General features: G+C 39.5%; 1 protein-coding gene across 1 annotated transcript in view; it reads left to right on the forward strand.

Annotated features, from left to right (window-relative positions):
• Positions 1-7,375: 7,375 nt before the first annotated feature.
• The window catches only part of AGAP3 (ArfGAP with GTPase domain, ankyrin repeat and PH domain 3), a 2,466,462-nt gene continuing 2,451,275 nt past the window's right edge, over positions 7,376-22,562 (forward strand). Inside the window, exon 1 of the mRNA XM_044067593.1 lies at positions 7,376-7,836. Coding sequence (XP_043923528.1) covers positions 7,722-7,836 — 115 coding nt within the window. The 5' untranslated portion in view covers positions 7,376-7,721. The remainder of the gene's footprint in view (positions 7,837-22,562) is intronic.

Consider the following 22,562-nt stretch of genomic DNA (forward strand, 5'->3'; position numbering starts at 1 on the left):
CTGATGCATTTCATGCGAAGCACCACCTGCGTGTTCTTTCCACACTTTACTGATGTGGCTCCTCTTTTGTCATTTGTTGGGAAAATGTTCAGAAACCCATAAGCAGCAATCACTGCTTTTTTTAGTGTCTGCATTAGTTTAGATTTTGGGAGGATGATCTGCTTGTATGGCAAGAAATTAAAGCTCACATAACTCAAGGAGTTTGCTTACAAGCAACACCGTTATTTTTATTTTTCGGTTTTTATCTGCACTACTATTTGAACATTAAGCTGCCCTGGTACCCAAATGTCCTTTAATTTTTCCAGCTGTATGTAGACTACCAAATCATCTTGTTGAAGATATTGTGGGTGGGATTAAGTTTGCCATTTGGTGGCCATACGTACTCTCTGAATAGCATCCATCTCCATGAACTCCACTGCTCCACACTAACACATTTGCACCCTCAGTGCTGTCTTACAAAATTTTGTGTTCAGGAAAGGCATGCTCAGTGTTTATGCATTGGGAGCTACCCATCTGTCCTTCACTAGAGCATGTCTTGTGGTGGAAAATCACTCTCCATCACCCGAGACAGGGGTGCTAGACTGGCTACTAGGTCCTACTACTCACCAGCTACAGGGTCCTGAACTGCAGTCACCCTTATAGACAGACCTCAGACCTCAATGATATTACATGGATCATCATTGTTGCCGACTTGTGACAACATTTTTGTCATAACCAAACAGAGGTGTCATAAGACAGACAATAGGAAGAAACAATCCTGTAGCATTTGATTTAAAAATGACACTATTGGCAGTAAAGAAAAGAGTTTTAAACAAGATGAAATAAGAACAGAATCAATGGCCACATTACAGTATTTGTCTAAATTTTTGATTAGAATTTTGGAGCTTTAGGTCTTTAACCTAAAGACGACTTCTTCCTTGTGCTTTCCAGTGGTTGCAGTCGTTTTCCATTTATCACATATGTAATGTACATAGATGCACTAAGTGGTGATTTGTTATTGGGTTTCTGTCCCATTCATGGACTGTCCATAATGAGTTCCATGTAAGAGACTAAAGGCAGCCCATTCATTTGCTTTATACCTGAGCACCTTGGACAATATCAGTGGTTGAGTTTGTATTCATAAGGCCTGCGGCCATGTGTTCTGGGCGCATAGTTCAAAAGAAGTGTTTGGCCAGCAATGGATTAAACCCTTTGTGGTTAGCTAGATTGTCTGGATGAGGCAGTAATTGGACAGACCTGGAGAGGAGGGGTGCCAGATACAGCTCATTGGAAAGAAACCCCAGAGCAAACGCAGGATGTGCAGGACAAATTTTCGGTCTTAGCTCAGTTGGGAATGTGGGATTACATTAACTTGGAGACTGTTACTGGAGATATGGAAGTCTAGTCTGCCTTGCTTAGCTGACTACCAGAATAGCCTTCACTAGGACAAACGGTCCAGATGACGAATGAATTATATTGCATGTAGATACAATAAAGCATCTCAATCAAGCATTTCACTTTTCTGCAAGACATTGAGAATATGTAATGTGTATTAACCTTGTAGTGAAGCACTTGCAGCAGTTTTTCTATTGGATTCCCTACTTTATGGGAAATGTTTTTGAGGAAGAGTTGATGTCCTTCCATATCACTGTTGCAGCATTCTTTACATTTGAGATTCCCTGCCTAGGGCAGCCCAACGTCCAGCCAGTATACCGAAGCCTAGGTTGCTTTAAGGTACGCTGTATGCCACACATATGCTCCTCGAGTAGCGTAGGGCATAAAGGTGATGTCTGGATGTACCGGCTTCAGAACTTCTTTGCCACCAGCCCAAATGCCATCTGTTGATAGTCTGTTCTCCTACGTTTTATTGTTGGTTTCTTTTTTTACTTGTCTTTTTGGTTGCTTGTGGGGTTTCATGTCATCCAGAAAGGGTAAATGCCAGTGTGGGAGACAGATTCCCCATAAGACAGCCATGAACAATATTTGTTTTGCCTTGGCGCCTTCCATGACCATGCATCCTGTTCCATCTTTTAGGCTTTTGTACCAAAAACTGTACATTGTAGACTTTCTTCTTTGGTGCTGTATCTTGAGAATCATTGACTTAATCTTCTTGTAAAAGATGCTGTAAAGGGTAATTCCCACCCTGAGGGACAGTCGTTGGGAAGTAAAAAGCTAAAATGCTTATGCCGGAATCTTCCACTGTCCAGCTTCTGCTAGCCATTTCTCCCGAGGTAAGTGAATGCCTGGAGGTTCACCCAGCTTTGTTGTCGGATCTCTGTGGCATCTGTTTTGGGTGTGTAGGGAGAACCACGGTTGATCATTTCTGAGGAGCCTAGATGTGTTCTTCAAATTTTAGTCAGAGAAGTTCCTACTGCTGTTATTAAATGCTGTGCTGGGTCAGAGCCTTCCAAGTTTTACAGTGTAGACACCCCATTAAAGAAAAAACAGAAAACTAAACATGTTTTTCATGTCCCTAGGGATCCACAGAGTGAGTGTCAGGCCTTCACTCAGGGTTTATTTAATGCTTCGATGGCTCTGAAACCTCCTTAGGGGGTCTCTGTTCCAGCTTCCCTTGGTGCTGTACTCCACTTAAAAGACCCAGGGAACAGGATTCCTGGGAGGAGGAATTGGATTCTAATGAGGAATCCCTTGCTTACTCTTCTCAAATTCTATCACCCTCTCTCTTTCTTGAAAGGAGATGTTTATTTATGCTTCCCCTCATTCCAAAAGTCCTGTTCTGAATTCAACAGGATGATCCCAGAATCTTGTTGGTGACTCCCTTTTTTGCTGAGACAGTATTGGTTTCCTCTTCTTCTGCATTTAGCTAAGGGCAATCATCACAAGTTACCTCAAAGGGTGGATCTTCTCACACAAGACATGGAACTCCTCCATCCCCACTTTTCCACTCTTCAGCTTATTCTCTGGGTGATAGGATTTTGATTCCACATAGACACTTCTTTTCTGAGGACATTTATATGACCAGGAAACCCAGTACTAGGAAATCCTACTTATCCAAATGGAAGAGGTTTTCTGTTTGGTGTCTCTCTCATAACCTGGATCCACTTTCTATGGATGTTCCTTTGGTTCTTTCTTATTTGTGTGAATTGCTCAGTGCTGGGTTGATAACTCATTCACTCCAATGGAGCTCAGGAAGTTTGCACTGTAACTTCCACTGGGCGGAGCCTAAGCCTTTTGACAGAATCAAATGATGTCCTTGTATTTCAAACAGATGTTCATATCTCTGGAACTATAAGCATTATGAAAGAAGTATAAATGGCAAATTCTTCAGCACAAACTATTTTTTTATAGTGGTAATATTCTTTAGGTTCTAGGTCTTAAACTGAATTTTGTAAGTCACAGTAAACGCAGTAGCTATTACATTTGTAATATTTTGTAAACAACTTGTAATATCTCAGCAACCACTAAAGCTACACACATACTGTCAGCAACATTTTATTCATATAGCTGAGAGCTTTTATATGAAGCTAAGAAGTTCTGTGTACTTTACTTGATTGTTGAGATATTTAGAAAAATGTGAAAATTATCTGTGTAAATTAATGTCATAAAAACAATAGTTAATATCTATTTGCCTACACTAGACAGAGGTCAAATATTAATGCAGTTGAGTTTGCCATTGTGTAAGCTTTAAGATGAAATTTTTTAAAACCTTGTACATAGCATGGTTTTGGAATTATTAATGCCAGTATGAACAAGCAATATTTGATGCATAGAAGCATCAGTAGGAGTTAACTGCAGCTGCACCTGGAGGCATCACTCGGATGTAATGAGTTTTAAACCCCCCACTTATCAGCTACCTCTGCCTGTCTGCCTTTATCTCCTCCTTTAGCTTCTAGATTTGAGGCTAAACAATTCCTTAAAGGAGTCCTTCATATTAGGCCTTCAAGGAAACCTGTTCCTCCTCTTAATTTTGTTTTGGAGAAATTGACTTGCGCTGCTTTTGAGCCTCAGCTTCGCCTTCTTTGCAGCATTGCTCTTGGAAAACCATTCTTTTGTTAGCACTTACTTCTGCCAGATGGTTGTCTGAGCTTCAAGCCCTTATGGCTTGTCCTCTTTTTTGGTGTTTCATAAGAACAAGCTGCCCTTGGCAAGGTGGTTAATGAGTTGTCCCTTAGTCAGTCTACTAATTTCCCCACTTTTTTCCCTTCTCCACAATCTGCTATTGAGAAGGTGCTGTGTGCACATTATATGTGCATCGGCAACTCTGATTTTATTTGGATAAGACTAGGTTTGTTAGGAAATCTGATCAGCTTTTGTGTCCTTTCATCCCAGGTTCTTGGGATTAGCTGTCTCCAAGCAGACTATTTCTTCTTGGATTTCAAAGGCTATTTCTTTTTGTTGTTATTTTCATGGTAAGGGTCTTCCTTCCTTCTGTAAAGGCTTACTCTACAAGGGCTGTGGCTTCTTCTGGTGCTTTTTTTTCAAGGGTTTGGATACTAACTCTGTTCTCGAGGCAGCTGCCTGGATTTCTGTGCATACTTTTGCCAAGCACTATAAGGTGGCTGGACTCTCCAGAGCTAGTTCTGGTTTTGCTAGGGCCATCCTTCATGGCTTTCTAGAGAGCTCTCCTGGACCTTCCTCCTCCCACGTTTCTTCCTGAGCTTTGGCACTCTCCCACATATACAGTTACAGTTTACAGCTGTGTAAAATCTTACCATAACAATAGATGTCCTTGCCTTTACTGTTGCAGTATTCACCTCCTCCTCTCCTGGATACTTTTCTCTTCTGAATGTACTGTTTACCCTCTTTATTTTCCTTGGACTGCCATTCCTGGGGCTTTCACTTCTGAGGATGGTACGTCTGGATGTCACCTTTATGTCCTATGCTATGTGATGAGCATATGTGTGACATATGGCATATCTTAAAGTAACCTAAGGCTTTGGTATACTGGCCGAACTCGGGCTGCCCCAGGCAGAGAATCCCAAATGTAAAGAATACTGCAACAGTGAATGAAAGGACATCTACTGTTATGGTAAGATTTCACACAACTGTACTTTACCATAAGTTCATAAGTTTATAGATTAGTACTAGGCTAACCACTTTTGGGGGCTATTTTAAGCCTAGCTAATTATGGCATGTGAGAATCAAACCCTGAATTTTGTGTTTGTAAGATAAATACCTTATCCATTATGCCAACCTCCTGGTTGCCAACTTATTTATTTATTTATTTATTTTACATTTGTTTACCGGGCTAGTCTAACTGGATACATGTCCATTTTCAGTAGAGGCCTAGGTAAATACAGCTAAATTAACAAATTTCTGTGAGTTAAGCATATAAACAAAATCAATACTAATCAACCTGGTTTTAAAGTGCATTCATTTGTATTTTGACAAGTCAAATGGGTAAAATGGAGGTTAGTGTTTGCACCTTCTCAGAGTTTCGTCCTGTAGTTCATATCTTACCTGTGGTGCCTTCTGCATGAATTTTTGCATCCCAAAGTCTAGAGGGTAGGTGACTTTTCGATCCTGTAAATTGCCTGTGTGTGTATATAATTTTTCTGCCTTATGCCTGTTGATCACAAGGATGAGCTTCACTTCCTCCATGACTGTCAGCAGGATAAATCAGGTACTGGAAAATGAGTAAATGAATTCTTTAACATTTTTTTATCACTCTTTGCCTTCACTGTTTGGTGATCATCAGTCCCCTTCTGGGCAACTGGCCCATTCGTTTCCCATCACTGGAGCAAGGGTTAACTTAGAGAGGGGGACTGCCATTGAGACAGCCACTAGGACTGGTTGCAGGGATTTTTTTCTTTTGCCTCTACCTTGCCCATAAATGCCTATCTTGCTGAGATGGAGAGACATACAATGGGCTGTCCACACTGATTGTCCCTCCCTTCCTCAAAAGACATGGCAGGCAAGCAGCCACTCCCTGTCACTTGAAAAATCATACTTATTCATGTGCTCCCCGAGTGCTCGTTACCCTCCCCCAACATGGGAGAGACCAGTGGGTCACGCCTCTCACTCCTCTTTCCCACCTGACTCCACCAGTGCTGGGGCCACTAACTGAACCTCATTTGCCTGGATGGCATAAAGGACTCCAGACCTCCATGCTGACAAGCTACGCTGAATTCACTAATGTGCAGGAAATGTGTGACGGCATATTATTACTCAGTACAACTGTTATGACCCAGAACAAGGTGACTGAGTGGTGTTCAGGTGAATGATGCATTCCACTCACAGATACTGATTTTGTTTGCTGCTGTGACACACTGCTGAAGCATGTTTGCTATGGATGAACTTCCAATCTCACTAATGGTACCTGGGTCACTCTGTATGACCGTTTATCAGTTACATGTACGACTTATTGTCTGCTGTATTTTCAGGGTTTTTATTTTTGTTTGATGGTTTGTAGCATTTCTTTCTTTATTTGCATGTTTGTTAACCAGGCCTGCCCACTGGACACCTTTTTCAGAGCCAATGCAGGAGCACTGTCTAGTTGAGTGGCTCGCTCAGGGTTACACTGTACCTCACAGTGTCTTGTACTAAACCCTCATGCTAGCGGGGAAGTAGACTGCACAGGAATTTATCGTTCCTTAAATACTCCTTAAATAAATTTTGTGTTTTAAATATGTCTCTCTAATACTTGATAAAATAGTATTAAAAATTAGTGTTTAATTTATGTTGGAATGATTCTGATTGTTGGTTTGTGTGACCTGTTTAACTGTTGTCACGTATGGAAAATAGAAGGAGGTGGTTTCTCTACTTTTGTAAAGCTACCATAACAATAGAAAGTTCGTTTAAAAATATCTCCTTATCATTCACGTGGAAGAAAATACTGTATACATACCCACCCACACATTGTTTTTTAACTTCTGGAAGAGTACTCCTTTAAACTAAAATCACAATTGGGAATTGAAAATGCTATATAATGTGGTGTTTAGCCCTTGGGTTATGAAACCGGTATTGTGTACAATTTAACATAAGAAGATTCTTCTGCAGCATTTAAATAGTTAATGCAGAAGTTGCAATCTTCCTTTGTATTTTGGCAGACAGCTGCTTAGTGCCTTTTCTTACTTCTCTTATCACCTGAATTACAGTGGTAAATCAGGTCCTGCAAGCTACATGATATTTGTGCCTTTCTCACGACTTTTTCTAGGTCTTTGAGTTGCAGCAATTGGAATAAAGGAGAACTACTACTACTTTGTGTTTATTCCAACAGTGCTATAGGCCATTTGAATCTTGAAATGGGGCCAAAGCGGTGAGGAATTAACTGGGCTCAGATGTTCAACTGTCACACAGATAAGTTTACCTTTGAAATGGAGTTCCATGCGTTGTATAGTGCTATATTAAGATACAGTCTGTCTGCTGACAGGTTCTTTGGACATAGGATACAGAAATGCTGAATGGATTTAAACCTTATAACAATTAGCATGGGCTGTTCCAGAAACTGCTGGTTGATGGAGTCTTCGCAGAGCTGCAGTAAAGTGCAGGTTATTTAGAGAACATCAGTGTATGAATAATCACTGGGCGTAGGAAACAGGAGTGAGAGCACCCATCATGGTTTACAAGCATTGAATTGCACACCACGTAAACTGTGTTTCAGTTCCCAGTGTGGCAGGTAATGGTGTTATGGATGTACAAAAAAGTGAATTAATGAACTGGGACCGGTATAGAGTCAGTTTTGCCCAGTGCATTGCTTGCAGAAGGGGCTTATTGAAACAAGAGCACTATAGGGCAAAGTATCAATAAAACGGTATCTGAAGAGACAACTCTGGAGTGCAATGATGTGTTTTGGAGGACAGCCTTTGCACAAACTCCTGAAACGGTTAACAGCAGAGCAGAGGAAGACAGGAGAAGATATTTTAGCTATTTCTAATCCAGGCTATTTAGATGCAGGTAAGTGGGTCTCCATATATTTAGATATTGCATTATGACAGGAACTTCAGAACCTGTTAATTTAACTGGTGGTTATGAAGAAAGGTATTTAAAATATCTCTTGAGATTATGTCTGATGTAAAGTGTAAGAAATCAGGTGTGAATTTGTACATTTGTGCATCTTTAGAGCATATGTGGAATAAAGGTGAAACTGCTTGTTCTAAGTGTGTGTGTATGTGTGTGGCATTTGAGTAGTGTGTAACTGAGGGCTTGGAGCCTAAGTGGTTAATTACATGACAGTTGTAGCATGAATGACCACAGAGTTAACTTAACTGAAATGCACAATGTCTCTTCCTTGTTGCTGGTGCATAGAGTTAACTTAGCTGAACTGCACAATATCTCTTCCTTGTTGCTGTTGTGTGTGATGTTAAGTAACACCATTTAAGAACTAGAATTCTCTTCCAGTCATTACACAGGCACTCAACAGCTCTGACAGCTACTGACACAAGCACTGTATAATCTTGATGCAGAGTGTATGTCTGGTGTCTCGTTAAGGTACAGAAGAATCAACACTGCCATTGTTCAGATCTTTTAAAAAGTGATGTGATGAGAGATTGCTCATACTGTGGCACAAGAGGCAGAATGACCATCTGATACAGGTAACTTTGGTGGAGGAAATGGTTTGGGTCTTTACAGAATTAGCCATTGAGAAGAGTCATTGCATGCCGTTTGGGACCTAGGCATATCCTTGGCCGAATGTAAAGCAGAGCACGGTTGTATTTTGTTGCTGGCTCATAGTATGCAAATGTAGAGGTGCTAGGCTAGGAAGGCAGCCATTATTTCTCTTTGGCTGGAACTAGGGAAAGAGATTATTTCATTGCTTAGCTTAGCCTTTGTATTAAGCACCTGGAAGAAAACTGCAGCTGTCTCAGGTGTTTAGGATATGACCATCATCATCATTGTGAGTACTTACAAATATGCATACTCACCTGTTTTACACATCTGGTAGTGCATTTTAGGGACAGTTGTCAAAGATTAGATCTTCTGTATGGGGGGGGAACTGTGATAAGAGAAGGAGTGGAATATCTCTGGGTGTTGGGAATTCATGAAGACTACTGGGACCAACAAATTAAGTTGGTAGTTAACAGTGGCAGGTGTGGTACAGGAATAGAATGCAGTAAAACTAACTGAATGTGAATGTAAGCAAATTATATTTATTTTGATACTTTTGAAAGGATGTACAACTTGAAATGGAAATCACAGGACATTGGAATTTTTCTTGTTAAACATTTCAAAGCTACTAATTGCTTGTAGCATTTTGTTTTTCTAATGAAAGTACTGGGTTAGATGCTGTATTATTTTAGTAGCAGTGATTTGATCAGTAGCATAATTTATCTGATTAGCTTATTGTTTGCAAACCTAGTTGTAAGATTATTTATTTATTTATTTAGTTGTTTAATGAAGTGGTCTTTCTTGGACCTTTGCAGATGTGATCAGGGTTATAAGGACAAGGTAAATATGAAATGTATACACTTGATCTTTATTTTATACAGACAGTCTCTTTGATTTCATTATTTTATTTATTTCATTGCATTGTGTTACCGGGAAGGTCATATTAGGTCATGCAAAGCCGTGATGCCGACATACATTACTCAAGAGATGCATAGCCTATGATGACCAAAAGGTGGAAAAGGGTACAGATACTGGTAGAGAGAGCTTCCTTAAAGTACACTCTGCTTTCTCTTCATTGTGTAAGAAGGGGGAGCATTGATATAATTTTTGGGAGATCTTTAATATATATTTTCAGGTTTTCAGAAACCCAGCAGGACCATTATTCATGCATTCTCCCTAAATCATTCACTGTAAATGTGCTGAAGGGATTAAATGGGGTTCCACTTCCATGTTCTCTCTGTTTTTCTCTCGTAGACTGGAACCATTAGACTGCAGCACCCTGTTTTCTTTAGGTTTTGCCTGGGGTCCTGACTGTGTACCATTGCAATGTCTACAGCCCAAGATAAGAAGCTTTCCTTCATGGGTAATTTTAGATGATACTGTTGTCTACCCAAGAAATTGATCTTTATCAGAGTTTGTCTCCTCCACCTACTGTTCTCTTCAGGAATCCTGTTTGATTACTGTATTCAGAACAGAAGAACACATAAAAAGAGTAAGCAGGTCTCTTGTGCCCTTGTCTTTTGATGTCACCTTTGTGCTCTAAGTATAACAGATTTGGGTAGCTGGTCAACGTGTGCAGTAATTTTTCTTGGCCTTTGCCTCAAGAATCCCGTTGCTGTTGTGGTTTTCCTGGGCTTGTTACTTCTGTCCTCAAGAAGCCTTCTTTGTGTCTGCTTACTTTGCAAATTACCACCCAGGCTCACCTGGTAACGTTATTGAGTGCTTAATGTACTTTAGGCCTTTTCATATCTTATATTTGTACTCAGCACTTGCTAGCATCCTGTCGTTCTAGTGTTACAACTCAACACCATACTGAAATTACCCTCTTCAGAGTGGGCTATAGTAATTACTAGGCATGTAATCCTGGGAGATCACTGAGGATCCTAGCCCAAACTTCTCGTTTCCTCAAAGCACTGTCTGGTTAAGTGACCTGCTCAGATTCACACAGCAGGTAAATGAAGGCTAAGGGAGTCAAACTCCAGATTACAAGAAGCAGCAAGTTACTGGCTCATAGCCTTAAGCCTCTACACTAACTCCACTGGTAAGAGTCCTCTTTATGGTTGTCGCATGTCTCGTGTATTCAAATGAGACACTATGGCTGGGTAGGCAATCAAGTCATTTATTATACATACACACATCAGGAGCTGTAACTTGAGCAAACTTCGTACTTAATATGTTTACTGACTGACTTGTTGCTTCTAACACACACACACACACACACACACACACACACACACACACATACACACCTCCATTCAAGCTTACATTCACACTGACTGACTACACAAAATGGTACTGATCTCGCACGTGCTCAGTAATTTATATGCATGCGCTGTCTAGTTACAGCGGATGACTAAGTTCAATATACACACTGATCTACATCTTCCCTGTTAAATTTTGTTTGACATTGCAAAATACAAGAAGAAAGGCATATTTAACAGCTAGACATTATTTCAACAAGACATAACTGATTTTAAGTCCAAGTCGCTGCATATTTCGGATTGGGTTTGCAAATTCTACCCGATCTAGTTACATAGAAATTCTGACTGGGTTTAGCAACAGGGACAGTATCTGGGGATGCATTCAGTACTGGAACATCTGGGTTTACATCAGAGTTGTTTAAAGAAAGTACACTGTTCTTTTGAATTCAAACAGTTGACGAGTCACTCTGGAAATTAGGGTCATTGCACAGGCAATCTGCTGTGGCACTGGTTCTGAGACAGGTAACACATCTATGATTTCTTCTGTAATCCATTCCTTCAGAGTGTATGATGTAAGAACATGGTTCCTCACAAATGTCCTTCATGATTCCTACGTGATCATAAACTTTGAATGTTTGTATTCTCACAACTTCTCCTTGTAACAGTGGTCAAAGGGATTTACTGGTTTTATCATGGTACAACTTTTGTGACTGTTTTCTCGAAAGTTGAGCCTTGACCACTCTTGTTGTTTGCATTTGGTGCTAACAATTGTTTAGCGATCGGAAGAGTTGTTTGTGTCTGTCTGGACATCAATCTTTGAGGAGGTGAACCAAGCAAGTTATCTCGAGGAATGTTTCTGAGATTGAATAAGTTGAGGAAAACATCAGTAGCATCTTTTTTGGATTTCTCCAAGTGCTGCGCACCCTGAACTGCACGTTCAGCTAAACCATTGGCTTGTGGATACTCAGGACTGCTGGTAATATGAACAGAGTCCCAAGACTCGGCAAATATCTTGAACTGTTGACTAGTAAACTGTGCACCATTGTCAGAGATGACTTTGTGCAGACTACCATGGACAGAAAAATGTCTCTTCAATTTTGTAATGACTGTACTGGGTGTCAAGATAGGAAGTAGGTCAATTTCAAACCAATTTGAGTAAGGGTCTGCTAACAGCAAGTAATGTTGACCAATTCATTCGAAAATGTCTCCATCAAGTGTCGACCATGGTAATTCAAGAATTTGGTGTAGCTGAAGCTGTTCTTTTTGTTGATATGGTTTGGTGCTGTTGCAAATTGAACATGTTAGAGTTTCCTTCTCTATATGTTTGGACACAGAAGGCCAAAATACAATACATCTTGCCCTTCTTTTGGTTGAATCAGAAACTGGGTGACCACAATGCAAATTTTTTATATATTCCTGTTGTAATGCTTAGAAAGTACCACTTTTGAATCTTTTGTGATGATTCCATCTTTCATCATGAGTTCACCTCTGTAAGGAAAATACTGCTGAATGTCAAGTGGTAACTAGTTTGTCGTGTTGACCATCCCTGACTGATAATGCTTTTCAGCTTCTGGAGAATTGGGTCTGAAGCTGTGTAATTCTTTAGTTCATTAAGCAGTGATAATGAAAAATTTCTGACTTCCGTGACTTCAAAGTCTGCTGTTTCATTTTCATGCTGCTATGTTGTTTGTCTGGGTGTGTGTGACAAAGCATCAACAAAGTACAAGTATTTACCTTTTTTGTAAACAATGTCAACATTTTACTTTTGCAGTTTTAACACCATGCATTGCAATTGAGCTGGGGCTTTATGTATTGGCTTTTTCAAAATTTTCTCTAGTGGTTGGTGATCAATCTCTATTTGGATAGGTCTGCCATAAATATAGTTATTGAACTTCGAACATGCAAAAACTACTGATAAAAAGTTATTTTTCTGTGTGTGCATAATGCATCTCTGAGCTAAAGTTCTTGACACATAAGCAACTGGTATGCCTTTTTGAAGATATGCTACACTATGGCTGTACCTTGAAGCATCACAAGAAAGAGTCACAGGTTTGTGAAGATCATAATATCTCAATGTGGGCGGACTGGCAATTTTCTTCTTCAGAATATCAAATGCTCTTCGGTGGTGTTCCAACCAGGACTAGTTTACATTTTTGTGTGTCAGCTCATGCAGTGGGTGCAGAAAGCTCACTCAAGTTTGGGATGAACTTTCCTAAATACTTGACCATACCTAGAAAACATTGTAATGATATGACATTCTCTGGAACTGGCATTTCAACAATTGCTGTTCGCTTAGATGGATCTGGTTGTAAGCCAGAACTGGTAAACAGATGTCCCACGTAAGTAACTTCTTTCAGTTTGAATTTACATTTCTGAGGATTCAGTTTAAGATTTATTTCACATTCACTGTCTAGAACTTTGCTGAGATTTCTGTCATGTTCATTTTCACCATTGCCTCCAACAATAATGTTGTCTACTATAATAGCACATGGATAACCAGAAAAAAGTTTGTTCTATGGCACATTGAAATACCTCACTGGCAGAATTAATTCCGAATGGCATTATTAAAAATCTGTATCTACCAAATAGTGTACTGAATGCGGTTAACAATGATGCCCCCAGTCAGGCATCATTGATAAACTCATCCAGCTGGGTATCAACTCGTATATTGTCAGGTATTTTGCAAACTGGCTCACTGATAGAACTTGTACAGTCAAAATAGGGGATGCCCCCTCCTCCAGCAGACCAGTAACGAGTGGTGTTCCAGAGGGATCTGTTCTGGGACCCCTAATGTACGGAATCTACTTCTCCGAAGTGCAGGCTAAAACTACAGGACTGTAGCTGACAAAGTTTGCGGATGACAGCAAACTGGGAGCAATGTCAGCATCCTGCAAGAGAGTCTTACGCAGACTAATGACTCATGCAAAAGTCATGATCTTAAACTTAATGCAAAAAAACGCATTATCATCCCCTTCGGCAAAGGTGATATTCCTGCAAAGTACCACATCAATAGCTATACCCTGAGAACACAGTGAGTGATGAGGGATCTAGCAACACAGGTTGACAGCAACCTTAACTTCGATCACCATGTCTCCACAGCGGTAAGAAGGGCATTTTGCATTGCTTATCTCATAAGTAAGAGCATTGCCTCCAGAAAAAGAGGTTATAATCCACCTGAACTCTTCCCTCATCAGGCCAATAATAGAGTACAGTGTTCCCTTGGGTATGTTCATTTCTGAACACCTGCAGCAATTGGAAAGACTACGAAGGTTCCTTACAAAGAAAATTCAGGGTCTTCAAGATCTGTCTTATGTGGACAGACTGAAATAATTGTCACTTTACACTGTATTGTACAGATTGCTTAAAGACGACCTGTGCCTTACATATAGAGCAATCCCTGACACTTCTTTAATGGAAATGCTGCACACTGGCAACTCAGATGACACATGGGTCACTCGTTTAAAGGACCTCAACCCGATATGCGACATCAACAGAACTTGCTGAAGAGACAGATTTATCTCACAGAGGTTGCCCCACCTTTGGAACAAGCTTCCTCTTCATGTTAAACAAAGCCCCTTGTTGGCCCTATTTAAGCACAATTCGGGCAATTGGATGGGTAACCGGAAATTCACTCTGGGGTTTCCACCTGTCTCTCTCTTGGACAGGGGCAGTTAGGTGCTGATTTTAGTGTCTGTTGAACCAGACACCCTTGGAAACTCTCATTTGACATTCACACTGCCAAGGTGGTTAGGAAGACCTTCTATATTACCCACCTTATCATGAAAGGATTCACATCTAGATCAAGAGAGGTCATTGTGCCCCTATACTCTTCCCTTATCAGGCCCATAATCGAGTACAATGCCCCGTTTGGGATGTACCTTACCCGACACCTGCAGCAGTTAGAAAGACCCCAAAAGTACCTCACCAAGAGGATCAAGGGTCTTAAACATATGTCATATGCTGCCCGGCTGAAGAAACTCCAGCTCTATTCAGTCGCATACCGCCTACTCAGAGGCGATCTATGCCTGACGTACAAGGCCATGTCCAATCCGGAATTAATGGACATGCTCCACCTCAGAAAATCCAAATCCACCAGAGCCACGAGAGCGAGAGATTTGAACCTCAACACAGAAATAAATAGGACGTGCTGGAGGGACAGATTCATAACCCAGAGGCTCCCTACACTCTGGAACAGAATCCCAGTCCATGTTAGGCAGAGCCCCTCACTGACTCTCTTCAAGAGAAATCTTGACGAGTGGATGGGAGATCGTAGATTTACCCCGGGGGTCATCTCTGTGTCATTACTAGACAGAGGCACAGTAAACTAAACCCTAAATGGGCATAGTATTCTCATTCCAAGGAGTGGCGAAAGCCACACACACTCTGGCTAGGCTTATAAATGCCCTAGGGCAGATAGCCTAGTATGAACCTATGAACATGGGTTGAACTTGGCTAGGCTTGTAAGGGCCCTGGGACCATTAGCCTAATAAATTCCTATGATCCTGTGAAGATTTGTCATCCAGTGAAATTTGACAAAAGGACCTTTTTGTATCTAAGACTGAAAAAATAGTGGAATTTGGCATGACGCCGCTTATCTGCTCTACTGTAAATATTGGATGATGAGGATGCTTAAGTGCTTTGTTTGTCTCTTGGATCAATGCATATTCGAATATCATCTGAGCTTTTCTTATGAGCTGTGACTATGGAGCATACCCATTCAGTCGGTTCTTTTTCTGGAGTAAGGACACATAAATTCACCATTTTGTCTAGTTCTGATGTTACTTTGCTCTGCATCGCTAGGGGAATCTTCCATGCTGGTCTGACAACTGGACTTACTTCATGGAATATAGGGTCCCCATTAAATTATCAAACGTTTCAAAGTTTGGTTGTCATATGGTCGACACCATATGATCGAACTTTGAAAAGTTTGAAGGTGAAAGGCAGTGGCTCAGTACCCGCAGAATGGGAACATTTCCTTTTTCTGCACTGAAGTGCATTCACGGAGTTGGTATATTTAAGTAGGGAGGTGTGGGGGGCACAGGGGGGCTTGCCCCCCTGCTCAGACCGTTAAGGTACATTTTTTTCTTTTTTTTTTTTACGTTTTTATTATATATTCGAAGATTCAAGTTTCACTCATATGTTGTCAAACGTATGAGGTTTAAAATTTTGAAGCTTCAAATATATAATATAGACCTGGAATATGCGATTGGAAGTTTACCAATCTCATCTTTGAAAATATTAGCCTATTCACTAAAAATATTCTGTGTAAAACTATCGTTATTATTCAGACTTATATGGTGGACCTCTTTATTAAATGAAATCAGTCCCACTCTGGCTGTCTTTGAGGCCTAACAGTGACTGCACGTGTCTTTTGACTACGTAAAACTGCAAGTCATAGCTGTTTCCTGCAGAATGGCATGAAAGAACTAACGCTCCATCAGTATGAATCTCTTCAGCACCATAAGCAACTAGTTTTGGACATTTTGCTGAATCAAGTTTCTCGCCAGCTTTTAAAGCAACTAATTTTTGGACACTTTGCTGAATTTTTGGACACTTTGCTGAATCCAGTTTCTGACCAGCTTTTACTTCAGCAAACATTTGTGCTGATACAACGTTGCACTTAGATCCACTGTCTACTTTAAGCTCTATATATTTCCCATTAATTTGTACAGTACAAAATATTTCACTCTATGCTGACAACTGATAATCTACTGTATTAACTGTTTCATCGATCACAGAAACACCATCAACATAGAAAGTTTGCTCACAGCTCTCAGAATTTGCCAGTCTCTATCTAATCTACTTGCTTCTTTGGATACTCTCTTTTAATATAAACTTGCAACACTTTGGACTTGGAAAGCTTCTTCAAATGATTCCACCTTTTACATTTGTAACATTGCTGATCAAAAGCTAAACACTTTTCCTGTTTAGGTCCATGACTGCCTCCACAATTGCGACAGCTAACAGTGAGGTTGGGTGTGGCACTGCCTCTAGGTTTATATTTCTTTTTCATGTTAACTTTCTGCTGAACGCTGTCAACATTCGCACTAGCAGATACTGCAAACATGCTCTTCTCATTCGTAAGCATATTTGTATGCTTTTCTGTCATGTCATGTATTTGACAAATCTGAATGGCTTTACTCAAAATTATTCACTATCTCAAAGCAAAATCTTTCTCACTGTATCATTATTAACATAACATACAAGATGGTCTTAGATCAACTCATCTCTTAGATCACCAAATCTGCATGTTTTTGCTTTATTTAAGTCTGTAATATATGCTGCAATAGTTTAGATTAGTACTAGGCTAACTGCCCTTATGTAAAAACACACTGGTTCCACACGGCTGAATAAAGGTCACAAGATAATTTATTCCAAGGAAAACAAGTAAGCGCTTTCACGGATATCATCCGCTTCATCAGACTAGAATAAGAAATTACATTAAAAACTTGCGTATATACATTCAAATAAGCCAATCAAATAGGCTGATAGCTTAATTGCATACTTAACCTCTAAAATGTTGTAACACAGTAAAAAACTGACTCTTAATATACTGTGTTAATACATTAAAATAGTAATAGCCGCATAGATAAGAATGGCCTGAATAGTAAAGTTTCTTTGAAGCCATTTCTCAAGGCTAGAGCTCTTAAACATTGATTTTTATTAATGACTTATTTCTGTCATAGTGAGGTCAGATAGTGTATGTATTTTTTAGCAATTCTACTAATTTATTAAATTTATTGAATTATTTTTATATATTTACATATTTTTTATTAATAATTCGCTGCTATAATGCCACTAAATTTTAGCTTAATTCTTATCTATGCTGCTATTACTATTTTAATGTATTAACACTGTATATTGTTGTTATATACAATGTATAACAGGGCGGCCACGGTGGTGCAGTGGTTAGCGTTGTCGCCTCACAGAAAGAGGTTCTCCGGTTCAATTCTTGGCTGGGGTGCCTTCTGTGCGGAGTCTGCATGTTCTCCCTGTGATCGCGTGAGTTTCCTCCCACATCCCAAAGACATGCAGTAGGTGGATTGAACACTCTAAATTGGCCCTAGGTGTGAGTGTGTGTGTGCCTTCTGTGGAAGGTTGGGCGCCGGGCTAGCAACTCGACACCATAAAACTCCACTGACAATCATGAGCGGACAGATGATCTGCTGTGGCGACCCCTAACCGGGAAAAGCCGAAAGAAGAAGAAGAACACTGTATATTAAGAGCCAGACATTAACGCTCTTGAAACACACTGCGTTTTCGTCCACACTCACTGTTGGACTTCATCAGATACAACACATTATAATGATTAAAGTGCTTAAATACATTTTTAAAAATTTTATCCATCTATGATTATAAAGTGCATCTTAAAACATCAAATCAGGCTAGGCTCAGCTCATTAATATTTGATTACTTCTAAACAATTCATTAAAAAGACACCAAAAACAAAATTAACTATGTTAAATAATTAAAATTGCTTATTCTATATAAAATATGTATATATATATATTGTATAATAATATCTACTTCCATTTTAATTAATTGAATAAATAAATAAATAAATAAATAAATAAATAATACATAAAAATACAATATATAAAATAATACATCATTTGTAAGAGCGTTAATGTGGAGTCTGTTCTTCGTGTTTGTGCATTAAACTGGTTTGTGGAATTAATTTTGGCGTAATCCGTTCCATCTACCTTGCTCTCTCGAGTTTATTGGTGATATTTGAGCGTTTTGGTGTTTTCTTAGTTAGTACGTGCACTTCCTACTTCATATGCTTACTGGCTGACTGGTTACTTCTAACAGAAACGTGCATCTCCATTCAAGCTTACATTCATACCAATTGACAATACAAAGTGGTACTGATCTCGTACGTGTTCAGTAACTTGTATGCACATTGTGTCTAGCTACAGTGGCTGACTAGGTTCAGGATACACACTGATCTACAATGGTTACTATTCAAAGGTCACCCTCTGTTTTCTCAGCACTTAATTATTTAGTTAGCATTTAATGCAGTGAATTAAGATTTTTTGATTTAGCCAACTGTGCAGTTGCTTCCACAGTGCTGAAACAGTTGGTCTTACCTCTCGTGTTGCTGTCAGCAGGTTGTATCAAGTGCATGTTCAGTTCACAATCACCTGCTTGAGTATGAAGGAATGGAGAGCTCAAACCCTGTCCTTTATTATTCACCTTGTAAGTCTGTATTTCATTTTACTGTGCTGCGCCCAGCCTAGCATAGAAGTAAGTCAGATATGTTAGGCTCAATGCGTCCAAGACTAAGGCAGTGTAGCTATATGGTCCTATATTTTTCTCCTGCTTCTGCTATCTTTTTGGTGAGAATAGGTCGGAGTCACAGGAGCACACAGCAGGACGTTCTCTGGATTGATTCTCTTCTGAGGTGCCTTCTCTGTGGAGTCTGCATGCAATCACTGTGTTCACGTGGGTTTTCTCAGGGTGATCCTATTTCCTCTCACATTCCGTAGCTGTGCAGTAGATGTAGGTGATTCTATTTCTTCTCACATTCCGTAGCTGTGCTGTAGATGTACTGAGCACACTAAATCGGCCGTAGATGTGTGTATGTGCTTGTTTGTGTGTGTGTGTGGTATGAAAGAATAACTGTGGCAGGGCTAGTCACCTGGTGATATGAACACTGGCTCTAGATGTAGATGATTGCCACTGTTGATGGGACACCCCAACCCTGTGTGCACAAATGACAAAAAGGAGTTGTGAACGGATGGAATGAGCTAAAAATCTGCGTTTCTATGAAGAATCTGGTCACTATGGTTGACAGCTTGCTGTCACTGAAGGGCCATGTGATTACAGTTGTTAAATCAGGTTTCCAATGCCTGACCCCAGTTTGTTTGAATTTACTTTTCATGGTTTAATTCTATTCAAGATATGTTTCTTCAAAGGTGATCTGGTCTGAATGATTTGCTTGGTGTATTACCTTTACTTTGGCATTGCTGTACTTGAGAAACCTTGGAGTAGAACAGAAATATGCACGTTAACTGCATTTTACTCTTTGTGCGATCTTGGGGGTAGGTATACATAATTAATGGAGTGTAGAGCTTTTTTTCTGTTTCAGTTTTATCATTTCCCTCCCCCACTTATGTTACTGAATGTGTACATATTGTATTTCTTTTTATGGGTCTAGTTTATTGTATTTACTGTTGTAAAATACAGGTGGTTGTGTTTTAGAGTACATAATACAAACTTTTTGACCTTGTGATGCAGTCATTCAGACTGTCATACATACCACTCTACTGTCCAGATTTTTGCCTGTTAATTGGTCCTCATAACATTTGGGTTTTCTGGGAAACAGTAGCAAATAGGCCACAGAAATACCTCACAAAGAGGATTACCGGCCTCAAACAGATGCCCTATGCAGACCGTCTCAAAAAACTGCAGCTTTACTCCATTGCATATCGCCTACTCAGAGGCGATCTCTGCCTAACACACAAAGCTATGTCAAACCCAGAGCTTTTAGACATGCTCCACTTAAAGAAATCCCAATCCCTACAAGCTACACGGTCTAGGGACCTAAACCTTGTCACCACAATAAACAGAACATGCTGGAGGGATAGATTCGTGTCCCAGAGACTTCCCATACTCTGGAACAAACTATCTATCTATATCAAACAAAGCTCCTCATTAGCGCTCTTCAAGAAAAATCTTGATGATTGGATGGGAGATAGGAAATTCACCCTGGGGATCACTTCTGTGGCTCTGCTCGACAATGGCACAGGAAAATAATTTTCTTGGGTGGAGAAAGCCAGGGTACCTTTAGCTAGGCTTTTATAGGCCCTAGGGCCAATAGCCTAGTACCTACCTATGAAATCATTGAGGACTGAAGTCAGAAACTAAAGACAGGCATTTGAGTTTCAAACTTCATACTCTTCATAAAATTCATGCTACTGCAGAACCTAAGTTTGCAAGAGCAATATTTAAAAATTGTGCCTATGTTTGGGCCTTTGTCCAGAATTCTTGCTCAAATAGGTTGAGAGGCATGTTGTCATAGTGGACTTGTTAAATAGTCATATTTCAGTTAAAGTACATTTCCCAGGTTAAACATTTAATTCCATTTTCATAATACGTGCATTAGTGTCTTCCCATCTGGGCTATTGAAGCACTTTATTACTTAATTTTAGTCATGAGAACTTAATCAGCCTTTACTGGCTACTTAATTCCACTGTCAAGGTGTTGACTAGTATACCTCAAAAATTGTCACATTACCCCAGTACTGTGAGATTTGCACTGGATACCATTTGCTAAGGGGTCAGTTTTTAAAATCCCCATCCCTCTCTTTTATGAGCTTCATTCATGATTTGAAAAGAGAGGCAGGCAGCTTGAAGGGAGTGCCCCCTTGTGGATGTGAGAGGACATCGTCCACTGTCACCCCAATACACATCCTTCCTCGGCAGTAGCCATTTACTTGTGGGGCTAGGGCAGTAAGGTCTCAGCTGTCGAAATGATGGGCTCCCACATCAACCATCCTTCAGTTGATTGAGAAAAAAAATGGACTGATTGGCCAGGAGGGGGATGATGAATGACATACAGTGGGGACAAAAAGCACACATAGACACAAAAAGCTTTCAGTCAAGCTGCTTTCTCTTGATATATTTATGAGAGAAAGAGAGACCCCTGAAAACAAGCCCTACGCCCCTCTAATTCAGTATATGCCTGCATTTCTAGTATTTACGAAATGCATCACTTTCTAACCATTTCTACTACTTCCTTATCAACCAGTCCCACAAATACTAGTCATGAGGTCTTCCTTAAACATTCATTGTTGTAACTCCAGTACTCTTAACTGCATTGCTACTTACCCGAACACAAGCCCTACGCAACCTATGCGTAACCTACCAGTACAGGTACATTAACAATCACCATTCAACACCAAATGTGTGTTATACCGTGATATCTCTAATATTGATTCATGGCAGGAAGCATTTTACCTGTAATCAACCTAATTAAAAAATGACAGATCAGTTGTGTATATCCATCAAAGAGTGCAAACATAAACCAGCCCTAAACAAAAGCTCATTTAAAAATGTAACAACACAGTACTACTAACTTAATAATAAGATCTTCATTTTGTAAACTAAATAACAAGGAAAGCCATCAAAAGATAAAGTTGTAAAACAGGTGGCAAGGCTAAAGCAAAGATGTATCTGCAGCATTTCTCCCTGGGTCTCCTCTGAAAATTGGCTCATTCCAATTTGGACCTTCCCTGTAAACAAATTTAATAAATAAATAATAATAAATAAAGCAGCATACTGCACACAAATGGAGGAGTCAAAATATAAAATCACAGCAAAGTGTATTTTGAACCATACAAGTGTGCTAAGCACTTTTGTCCTGTTACAATCAGGACTTCATCATAATGAATTTAATAATAAAATGCTTCAATTTATATAGTACTATCAATTAAAGTACCCTTAATTAAATGGTGCTGATTGTAAGTGCATACTGAATAATCATTCCTTAAAGAGCCATGCTAATCATTAAAATATGACATCACTACAGTTTCAATATATTATTCAGCCAGGGTAAATAATGAGGTCACTTAAGTCTAGCTTTTAACCTAAGAAAAAATAGTAATAATAATATGATTTGTGAATATTTAAAAAGTATGAACATGTAAAAAATTTTAAAAAAATGTTAAAAAGAAGTTAAAATTAAATTTAAAAAAAAAAAAAAAAAAGTGTTTTTCTGTTCCTATAATTTTCTTTGTTAAAAGCACTAAAAGATTTATCCATACACAATTTTCTCAAAAAAAGCTGCATTTTATGTATTCTCCTAGGGTGACATCAGAACCCTGGAAATTATCCAAATTTTTGTTTTTTGCTAAAGAGGTAGGTTGATTAC

Source organism: Protopterus annectens, chromosome 3.part1 (assembly GCF_019279795.1).
Source record: "Protopterus annectens isolate FY-2018-M chromosome 3.part1, PAN1.0, whole genome shotgun sequence".
Classification (NCBI taxonomy): Eukaryota; Metazoa; Chordata; order Ceratodontiformes; family Protopteridae; genus Protopterus; species Protopterus annectens.